This window comes from Arachis hypogaea, chromosome 16 (genome assembly GCF_003086295.3).
Source record: "Arachis hypogaea cultivar Tifrunner chromosome 16, arahy.Tifrunner.gnm2.J5K5, whole genome shotgun sequence".
In the NCBI taxonomy this organism is placed as follows: Eukaryota; Viridiplantae; Streptophyta; class Magnoliopsida; order Fabales; family Fabaceae; genus Arachis; species Arachis hypogaea.
The window spans coordinates 22,651,873-22,663,439 of NC_092051.1; the positions used below are offsets into that span (position 1 = coordinate 22,651,873).

The window sequence follows — 11,567 nt, forward strand, 5'->3', positions numbered from 1 at the left end:
CACCGAATTATTAACCCTGAACAACGCCAGTAAACAAGAGGATAATTCCAAAGGCTCAACCTAAGGCGGCGTAGACCTTTTGGGTGTCAACCCTCCAAAGGAGAGGCTGACCTTAGACAACCCGTTCTCTGAAGAAATCACAAATTACCAGATGCCAAAACACTTTACACTACCTTCCTCGCTCGAGCCATACAAGGGGATTGGTGACCCCCGGACTCATATTAAGAAATTTCAGTCTATGATGTTTTTTAACGGACCTAGTAACAAACCTGTGCTTTGCAGAGCTTTCCCTACTTACCTTGACGGAGCTGCTCTACTTTGGTTTTCAAAATTACCTGCAGGGTCAATCTCTTCCTTTGAAGAGCTAGCAAGGTCCTTCATCGACTACTTTGCGGCAGCACGAATTTACGTACATGGATCGGATTACCTCAGCACCATTCGTTAAGGTCCCCAAGAAAGTTTGAAAGATTATATGACCAGATTTACAGAAGCAACCATGGAAATACAAGACCTGAACCCCGCCGTCCACCTACACGCCCTCAAGGCCGGCCTGTGGCCCAGAAAGTTCAGAGAGACGATTGCAGTCACAAAGCCAAAGACGTTAGAGGAATTCCGAGAGAGAGCGGCAGGACAAATGGAGATCGAAGAACTACGTGAGGCCAACAGAACAGAAAGAAAACCTAGAAAGGAGGAGGACAGGATACCAAGGTCGGCAAACAACAAAGAGCTCGGCAAACCATTCAAGCTCACTCCAAAATTCGACAAGTACAGCAGATTCAACACAAGGAGGGAAAAGATAATCAAAGAAATACTCAACGCTAAAATCATAAAACCACCAGCAAGAGCTGGGAGCTATCAAGACCAGAGTTTTGTTGACAAAAGCAAGCACTGTGCCTTCCACCAGAAGTATGGACACACAACCGATGAATGTGTAATAGCCAAAGATCTATTGGAAAGACTAGCTCGGCAAGGCCTCCTGGACAAGTACATCGAAGGAAGAAAATATAAAGAGGGCGATAAGGACAAAGAAGATCGCTAACAAACCTCGGGAAGCAAGGAAGCCAACAAATGGTCAAACAACGCCCCACCTAAAGGAGTTATAAACTGCATATCTGGAGAATTCGCCGGGGGAGGCGAAACAACTTCGGCAAGGAAGCGTAGCTACCGCGCAATGTTGGCAATTGAAGGAACAACACCACCTAACAACACAGATGCAACCGACCTAGAAATCACTTTCAACCAGGATGACATATGTTCGGCCGCACCACACTCAGACGACCCAGTGGTAATTTCCATCCAAACAGGCGAGCTATTGGTAAGAAAAGTCCTTCTGGACCCAGGTAGTAGTGCCGACGTTCTTTTTTACACTACTTTTCCAAAAATGAAAATATCGAAAAGACTCATACAACCCTCAGCCGGAGAATTAGTCAGATTCTCCGGAGAAAGAGTTCCAATTAAGGGTTATATATGGTTAAAAACGATAATGGGAGACCCCCCACTATCTCGGATCATCGACATACAATATCTTATAGTTGATTGCCCTAGTCCTTATAATATTATCCTCGGAAGACCTGCTCTGAATATGTTCAAGGCAGTAGTTTCAACTTTTCATCTATGTGTCAAATTCCAAGCGCAGGACGGAAAGATAGCAACTCTCCATTCAGATCGTCAACAAGCTCGGCAATGCTACAATGCAAGCCTAAAGAGGTCGGCTCTAGGAAAGAAATTCCAACAAGAGGTCAAAGCAATTCATAACACAAGTGAGGTGCTGTCTCTAGCAGAGCTCAACCCTCGTGGGGATACCCAAGAAAGGCCTCAACCAGCAGACGAGCTCCAGGAAGTCCCGCTGACGACGAAACCAGAACAAGTCACATACATCGGTCAAGCACTGCAAGGGAAAGAAAGATCGGAGCTCATAAAAGTATTACAAGACAATGCCGACTTATTTGCCTGGACCCCAGTAGACATGCCAGGAATAGACCCAAACATTATCTGCCATAAGCTCGCCACCAACAAAACAAGCCGACCTATAGCTCAGAAGAAGAGAAATCTCGGAGCAGAAAAATCAAAAGCAGCACTCGAAGAAACCGAAAAGCTTCTTAAAGCTAACTTCATCAAAGAAATCAGATTCACCACATGGCTCTCGAACGTGGTAATGGTAAGGAAAAACTCAGGTAAATGGCGCATGTGCGTCGACTTCACGGACTTAAATAAGGCATGCCCCAAAGATGCCTATCCTTTACCTTGTATTGATAAGCTCGTAGACAACGCATCAGGTTTCAAAAGCTTGAGCTTCATGGATGCATACTCTGGCTACATCCAGATACTCATGCATCTAGAAGACCAAAGCAAAACAGCATTTATAACTGAACATGGAAACTTTTGTTATAGAGTAATGCCATTTGGTCTAAAGAATGCAGGTGCAACTTACCAACGACTGATGGACAAAGTGTTCCACCACCAAATAGGCCGGAACATGAAAATCTACGTGGATGATATGGTCGCAGAGACGACTCAGGAAAGGTCACACTGCGATGACCTCAAAGAGATATTTGAACAGATCCCAGCATACAAGATGAGACTCAACCCAGAAAAATGTGCCTTTGGGGTGGAAGGAGGCAGATTTCTCGGATTCATGCTAACTTCACGAGGAATTGAAGTAAACCTTGAAAAATGCAAAGCAGTACTTAACATGGCGAGCCCTAAAACAATAAAAGAGGTACAACAATTGGCAGGAAAGATAGCAGTACTATCTCGGTTTCTACCATCAGCCTCAAGCCGATCATATCAATTCTTCCAAACAATAACAAAGAATAAGAAGTTTCAATGGACAGAAGAATGTGAGAAAGCGTTCGCCGAGCTCAAAGCCATTTTGTCATCACCACCCGTGCTGCAAAAACCAGAAGTCGGTAAACCTTTATACTTATATTTATCAGTTTCTAATCATTCAATAAGCTTGGATTTAGTAATTGAGACAGGAAAAACACAACAACTGGTATACTTCGTCAGTAGAGTAATGCAATCAACAGAACAAAGGTATCCGAAGATAGAACAGCTAGCTTTAACACTTGTAATAACAGCAAGAAGACTCAGACACTACTTCCAGATCTACACAATAATAGTAAGGACAAACCAACCATTAAGACAAATACTGACAAAACCAGAACTGGCCGGACGACTGACCAAATGGTCCATCGAGCTCTCAGAATTCAATATCCAATTTCAACCAAGGTCGGCATTGAAGGCGCAGATCCTCGCCGACTTCATATCAGAACTAACCTCGGACGAACACAACAGACTCTGGGAACTACACGTCGACGGAGCATCTAGCCGAGGAGGAAGCGGAGCTGGGATAATCCTAAAAGAAGGAGACAACGTGGTGGCCGAACAATCCCTCCAATTCCACTTCCTGGCAAGTAACAATCAGGCCGAATATGAGGCCCTCATAGCCGAACTCAAATTGGCCCTCAACCACCAAGTACTAAGCCTCACAGCACACTGTGACTCCCTCTTGGTCGTTCAATAAATCCGAGGAGAATATCAGGTAAAAGATCCATTGCTAGAGCGATATTGGCTCGTAGCAAAGGATCTCATCTCAAAGTTCAGTTCATTTATTATTCTACATGTGCATAGAGAAGGGAATGTTAGAGCAGACATTTTATCCAAACTTGCCGCCACTAGGGCAGACACACAAACATCGGCATTATCACAGCTCACACTTAAAAAGCCCAGCATTGAATTACTATCTATAACAAGGATTAACCACCTCCATGACTGGAGAGCACCTTTTCTTGAGTACGTTAACACAGCTACCATACCCAGGGACGAGCTCAATCCACAACAATTCAGACGAAAAGCAAGTCTCTACACAAACATAGCGAGAGAGCTATACAGACGCGGTTTCTCACAACCATTGCTAAAATGCCTAGGTAATGATGAGGCAAGGGAGGTGATAGACGAAGTGCATGAGGGCGTATGTGGAAACCACATCGGTGGACGAGTTCTTGCCGCAAAGATCGTCCGAACGGGATACTATTGGCCGACCATGAAAAGAGATTGCATAACAAAAGTCAAGACATGTGACAAATGTCAAAAGCACAAAGCCATCTCTACAAAGCCAGCCGAGGTATTACACAACATGGAGGTAAGCTGGCCTTTCCACAGATGGGGGCTTGATATCCTCGGCCCATTCCCAATAGCGCCAGGTCAGGTAAAATTTCTTTTAGTATCAATAGACTACTTTTCAAAATGGATAGAAACGCAACCCTTAGCAAGAATAACAGCCGAAAAGGTAAGATCTTTCATATGGAAAAATATAATATGCCGATTTGGAATACCAAAGGAAATAATATCAGACAATGGTAGACAATTTACAAATAACAAGCTCGGCTCATTTCTAAAAAATTTTAATATACAGCACCATTTTAGCTCGGTCGAACACCCACAAACCAATGGGCAGGCCGAGGCTGCTAACCGAGTTATATTGCAGGCAATAAAAAGAAAGCTCGACAACACGAAGGGTGAGTAGGCCGAGCTAATCCCAGAAATATTATGGAGCTACAACACAACAATACAAACCACCACGGGAGAAACACCCTTCAAACTAGTGTACGGGTCAGAAGCGCTAATTCCAGTAGAGATCGGAACTCCCACAATCAGAACCAAGCTATACGATGAGCAACACAACACATACATAAGGAACACCGAGCTTGTCCTCGTCGAAGAAGACAGAGACATCGCGGCAATCAAACAGAGAGCCATGAAACAATTGGCGGAAAGAAAACACAATAGAAAGGTCGTTCCAAGAACATTCACTAAGGACGAACTAGTCCTCAGACAAACCGAAGACGCGAGATGACCTCCCTCGCACGGCAAGCTCGCCGCAAACTGGGAAGGACCTTTCCGAATAGCAAAATTACTCGGAAGAGGGGCTTACCAACTCCAAACATTACAAGGCAACCCAGTATCAGGAAACTGAACGTTTCGTCATTAAAAATGTATAGATCATGACTTGTACAATCAGCGGATGAAGGTACTCTTTTTCTCCCTTAGAGCTTTTTTCCCAAAACAAAGAGGATTTTGCCTAAGGAAGGGTTTTAATGAGGCCGAACGCCCAATATATTCAAATAAACGTGATTGGTTCTTTCAAACAAACACAATCCTAACAAACAAAATGCAAAAACAAATAAAACGTATGCCAGAAAAATCACAAGAAAGTGATATAGTCAACTTGGCCATAGCTCGGCCAAAACAAACACTATCCGAGTTCAAAACAGCAACAAAACAGCGAACATGACCAAACCTCGATCAAACAAAACTAAAGTCAAACAATAGTTAAAAGTTAACAATACATAGCCAAAATACACAAGGCAAAACAAACTAAGAGGGGGGAGCATTCTCATCATGCTCCTCCACAGTGCTATCTACGATTAGCTTCCCATCAATCACAATCACGATCTTAGTCGAATCCAAATGATCACAATCAAAATCAGGGGCCAATAAGGAAATCTGGCTAACCGCACGATCAAAGCCAGAGACAAACATCTCCATTCCCGCTTCCTCCAGTTCATGAACCCTTGCAGTCAACTTCCCCTTAGAAACGTCACCCTCTTTTATATCAACCTGCAGCAGCCGAACTTGGTCCCTCAATCGAGCCACCTCCTCTTCAGATTCCTTTGCCTTAGCCACTGCACTAACAGCAATATCATCTTTTTCCTTTGATAACTTCTCAAGTTCAACAATCCTCGCCTTATATGACCTCTCCAGGTCAGAGACCTTATCAATAGCCTCACGCTGCTCAGCACCTATGAGCTCGGTGGTGCGGCCAACGCACATCAGACGAGAAGCAACGATCTGCAAAATTAACACCATATAAGAACAGAACAACAAAAGGAAACATAGAAGAACACAGAATTAGCCGAACATAACCTGAACAAACTTTCCAAGCGCCTCCATACCAACCTGACGAGTCATCAGCATATCCCCAGGATACTGGGATGCTCTGTCTACTAGCTCGGCAAAATTAAACTGATCGCTCCACAAGGAGTAGAAACTAGATCCTGAGATAAAGCCATGAAGCCTTTTTTGACGATCAAAGGCGGCCGTATCACCAACAACGACCTCTTGATCACTCTCTGAGATGACCTCCATAGACTTATCAATATCACCTCTCTTCCTCTTATATGAAGATGCTGGCTGAGCAGCAAAATAAGCTAATTGTCCACCATCATCCTTCTGAGCTCCTACACCACTAGTATCCTTCTCCTTTTTCTTTTTCATAAAGGACTGAAGCCGAGAAGGATCCAAGAGGGGAACCCGCCCACCTACAAGAGCAAACCAACAATTAGAAGATATTACAACATCAACACAAACAAATAACAAAGCAAAGCGTTACCTATATACACTTTCAAGCCCTCACTGTCACCAGAATCATACAAATGCAAAAGCTCGGGAATCGATAAACACACTCCGTCAGCAAAACTTTCAACAAGAAAATCTAAAAGGGAATCCTCCTCCTCACTCCGCTCAGCAGCCTCAAGAATTTGACTCGGCTCAGAACACCAATAAAGAGAAAACCTTTCGAAAAGCTCATCGTCTAAATAAAAGGGATACTCAACCTCAACCGATCGAATTTTAATAAAAAAGAGACTTGAAGTTTTTAAAAGAAGATTTATACAGAAGAAAAAGAGAACGACCCGGAAAACTACTAAGACAAACCCACAAACCCTTTCGAACCCCTTTGGCTTGAAACAGTGAAAAGAACAACGACAACGAGCATGGGAACGAAAGAAAATCCATTAAACACTGAAAAGCACGAAGAAACGCCCAAGAATTCGGGTGTAACTGCGAGGGCGCACAGTTAAGTTGAGTAAGAACATCACATTCAAATGAGGAAAAGGGAAACTTAACGCCAAGTTCAAACATGCAGGGAGTATACATGTAGAAATACCCCCAATCACCTCTCCTCTCACACACCCTATCGCTGCCAGAACAAGGAAGAAACTCAACAGCGACGTTGGAACCACTCTTCACAACATTCAAACCTCTCAAATCGGCCATGGACTCAACACTGGTAAACGATAAGGAATGAGTCCTCACATCGTCATGAACCCAATGATATGGGTCATCTTCTTTAACCTTAACAGCTTTCGATTTCTCTTTTCCTTTCTCTCCCGCCATGAACAAACAACTACAGTAACAGTGAAGAATAAGGGCAGAAGTACTAACCTTTGGAGGACATAATGAAAGTAAAAGTGTAAGAAATTGAAACAGTAGAATTCCGAGACAAGAGAAAAATTATTGCAAGCCCACTATATAGTGGATCCATCATCCATGTACTCATAATTTGCTATAGCCCACCATAGATTATTATAACGCATCTCTTTATAATCCATTACACCCTCATGCATATTAAGTCACTAGTTTTCACATAATCCACTGTAAGATTTTGCGGTTTTTTAGATTTATTAGGTTAACTATAATCCATGATAGGATATTGCGATTTAGGTTTTACGAAAATTTGCACGTAATATGCGATAAAATACGATGATTTACATAAAAATGTGTAAAATCTAGTAGAATGTAATAATTTACATAGATTAGAGTGACCAAAATATAAGTTTCTTTAAAATGTTGCAATTGTGTAAATATGCTCTCCAATTATTTTAAATATGTAAATTGTCTTTTATTATTGCTAGGCAATTATTCTGGTAACATCTAAAAAAATATAAAGGATAAATTATGTTTCATCATACATTATTGTATTATAAATTTAATTGTATATGTATTTAATACAAAATAATTTTATTGTATATTTTATTTGAATTCATGTATTCAAGTTAAAAACTAATTAATTAACTCATCATATAATATTTATTCATGTAATAGTATAAAATTTGAAAATTATTAATTGTATAATCTTAAAATATATTATTTAATAATTTATTTTATCCAAAAAAATTTTAACTATAAATTTTATTTTCTAAAAATATCTTTATTTTTAATATATTAAAAATATAAAAATATATGAATATATCAAAATTAGTAATTATATATTTATATATAATTATATATATTATTTAATTTATTTTTAATATATATTTTATATTTTAAAATATATTTATATTAATAATTAATTTTAATGATTGTTTTTAATATAGATCCAATGTAACTGTTAAAAATATACAATAATTGTCTCAATTTTATTAGTCAATAAATTTTTTATGAATTTAGTTAACATGTATTTTTAGAATATATAATAAAATTATATTTAAAATTTTTTATAAAAAATAATATAAAATTTAAATTCTCTATGTATTTATTATGTATTTATTAAAGTAAAATATTTAAAAAATTTTATTATTATTAATCTTAACTTTGTATTTTTAAAGCACAGACTAAACCTATTTTTTATTAATTTATTCCCTTCTTTAATACTACTGCACGTTTAATTGTTTATTTATGGCGTGGCAAAAATTCAAGGCATCCTTGACACCTGTCACATGCTTTGTTACTATTATTGTACGACACACAAGACAAGTGTGATGACCAAGAAAGTAAAAAGTAGATTTGACCAAGCGTGGTTAGCGCAATTTGCAAAACTCGTAACTCGATTAATCAAAGGAAACATAGGTTAACCCGAAAGAAACCACACTCAGCTACCTCTGAATGCATATTAATTTATGTGGAATCATGACGTCGAAAGGTAAACCCAAAAAGGATTCCTAGGAACTCAACATATATTTTTTACTCTTATTAGCTAGTTATAGTACTGTTAAAGCCTAAACTACAATATTTTGTTTCCTTTTGTCTGATCATACTTTATTGGAACACCAGCTCATATTCCTAATAAAATGAACGAATTAAACATAAGGCATACCAATTTTTATACAAACCTGGAGTTATTCAAAGCTGAACTTGCCTTTTTTTTTTTCTATATAAAATTATTTTCCTTCAAACAAAAAAATGTTTAAGAAGTTATCTTCGGAATGGAAGCAGTTTGTCTTGATGGAGCCCGCATTGACTCCTGTTTTTGAATCTTGACTTCTTGAGTGACCAAAAGGAAGATTTGTATTGTTTTTAACTTTTTATATGCTTAAGAGCTGCACAGAAAACCGGGATCGAGAGATATTATGAGAAAAAATTATTATTATTAAAAATAATAGTATCATATTGTATATTAGTTGTGATACATTTTTTATATAAAAGAATTTTATAGTTTATCATATCCATATGTGTGATTTTTGTAATTATAAACAAGAGTTTAATATTTTTGCTGATATAACATTGTAAAATTTAATATTTCGTGAAAAAATAAGAAGGATAACATTTATTTTCATATTTTTTTCACGCATGATAAGATCAGTGTAACAGCGAATTATGTCAAATGTGGCGGCAAGTATTTTATTTGTTATTGGCTTGTACTTCATTTACTGAAGTATCTCGCCAAAATTTCGATACTTCATATATATATACACACAACAAAGTTATATATGCTGTTTTTTTATTGGTTCAATTTTGAAAAATACATTTATAGTTAATTTGTTCACTTTAGTTAATAACATGTAGCTTTTAAACATCTATTTTTTTAGATTATTGGATTACTGCTGTTGTCCGTGAAGGAGCCTAGCTTTGGTAATGGGAAGTCAATGACCTTCTCAAAGATTTTATATAAAGAATAAAATATTATTTTTATTTTTCTTAATATTTGGGATAAATTTTATTTATATTTTTAATATTTAAATTATTTTATTTGTATTTTTAATATTTAAAAAAATAATTTAATATTATTTTGTCATCAATTATATTAACAAATCAAATTATATTTTTTAATTATTCTCATTTAGATGTATTTATTTTTAATTAGATCTCATTTGAGTGTGTTCGATTTTAATATTGTACCCACTATTTGTGTTTAAGTTTAACTATATTCCTAAAAAAATAAATTATATAAATATTGTAGAGATTAATTTTAACTTTTGATGAGCTATTATCCAGAGTAGATCATCAGTTTTATTTCAGATATTTGTATTCTAATTTCAAAAAGAAATTTTCAGAACTCCAACTAAAGTTCATGATGTGTAATTGACGGCAGGATAATATTAAATCACTTTTAAAAATATTAGAAATACAAATAGGACAATTTAAATATTAGAAACACAAATAAAACTTATCCCAAATATTGTGAAAAAAAACGATACTTTACTCTTTATATAAAAATTAGTAGTATTTTATTATTTTAGGAATGAAATTGATTCAATTAGCTAAGTCTTGCTATTGGTTGTTATAATAATAAAATCACTACAAAAATATAGAACAATTATTACACAATACAATAATTATTAGTTGTAAGGATCAATTTAGTAGAAACGTGACATTGTGTGTTACGGTTAATAAAAATGTTACGGGTAACATAAAAATTAAGCTATTATGTATTAAATTATAATATATGTATATTAAAATTAGTTATTAATTAATTATTTTATATATATATATATATATATATATATATATATATATATATATATATATATATATATTACAAAATTGTATTATAATCTTACAAATAAATTTAATTATTTATTTTGGTTATTCTATAGTAAATTTAATTATTTTAGTAACTAATTATTTAATTTAAAAATTTATAAAATAATATTTATAAATATATAATAATTAATTTAGTATCTAATTTTTAGTATAATTAAAATATTTTTACTTATATATAAACTTTTACGTATTTTTAATATATTTTATAGTTTAATTATATTTTATATAAATAGTTGATTTGGCTATTGATTCCTTATGTCGAATAATTAAAGCTTTTCTCTATATAATAATAGTACATTAGTACTCAACTCAACTCTCATGTCTTCTGAAATTATGTTTTATTTTATTAATGATTCATAACGGTGGTGTTAGTGGATAAAAAGCCTTTAAAAGCCTTGGATTGCATCACCGTGCCTCTTCCAACGCTCCTGGAGCGCGTGAATGGAGGAGTGATCGATGATCGATCACGCGGTGGGCCAGTGGCAGCTCCGGCTTCACGCAATATGTGCGGCTCCCATCATTGCACTCTCCGAAAACAAACACGTTTCCGATCGTCACACGCATTCCACGTGCCACATTTGGACTTTATGTTTTCCACGTGGCGTCATCGCATGCATCCTCCATCTTCATCCAATAAAATCTGATCAGGGATGTGGGGCCATTTCGTGTGAGGCACGTGAACACGATTGGACCGTGGTGGATGAAGCACGTGAAGTACATTTAAGCTTCATTTGGCTCCTTTAAATTTGCGAAAAAGATTATCGATTATATATCTGGTTAGTAACGTGTTTGGCGTGTGAATTAAAGTTTCGCGGCTTGCTACTGTAAGCCGCCACGTGCCCAATAATGGCTACTTTTTACAGGAACCCATAGAAAATTACTCTTTTATCATCAACCTTGTCATCGTCATTGTCTGGTCTACTAATTTTTATTCGCTGTCATCGTAATTAAGGATTGAATTTATAAAATGTAAATATACTTGTGTTTTTGTCGATTTTTAACAAATCGATGGCGATTCGATT

The 11,567-nt window shown here is 36.5% G+C and overlaps 1 protein-coding gene across 1 annotated transcript; it reads left to right on the plus strand.

Moving 5' to 3' along the window:
• The first annotated feature begins 1,171 nt into the window (after window positions 1-1,171).
• Window positions 1,172-3,526, plus strand: LOC140180052 (uncharacterized). Its single transcript, XM_072220438.1, has 2 exons — window positions 1,172-2,158; window positions 2,258-3,526. Exons 1-2 carry the CDS (start codon window positions 1,172-1,174, stop codon window positions 3,524-3,526), a joined length of 2,256 nt encoding a protein of 751 aa, XP_072076539.1.
• The last annotated feature ends 8,041 nt before the right edge of the window (window positions 3,527-11,567 follow it).

Coding starts and splice junctions, on each gene's coding strand:
- LOC140180052 (XM_072220438.1), top strand. CDS start 1,172: ATGTTGGCAATTGAAGGAACAACACCACCTAACAACACAGATGCAACC. Junction 2,159..2,257: donor GGCTCTCGAACGTGGTAATG/GTAAGGAAAAAC, acceptor TGTATTGATAAG/CTCGTAGACAACGCATCAGG.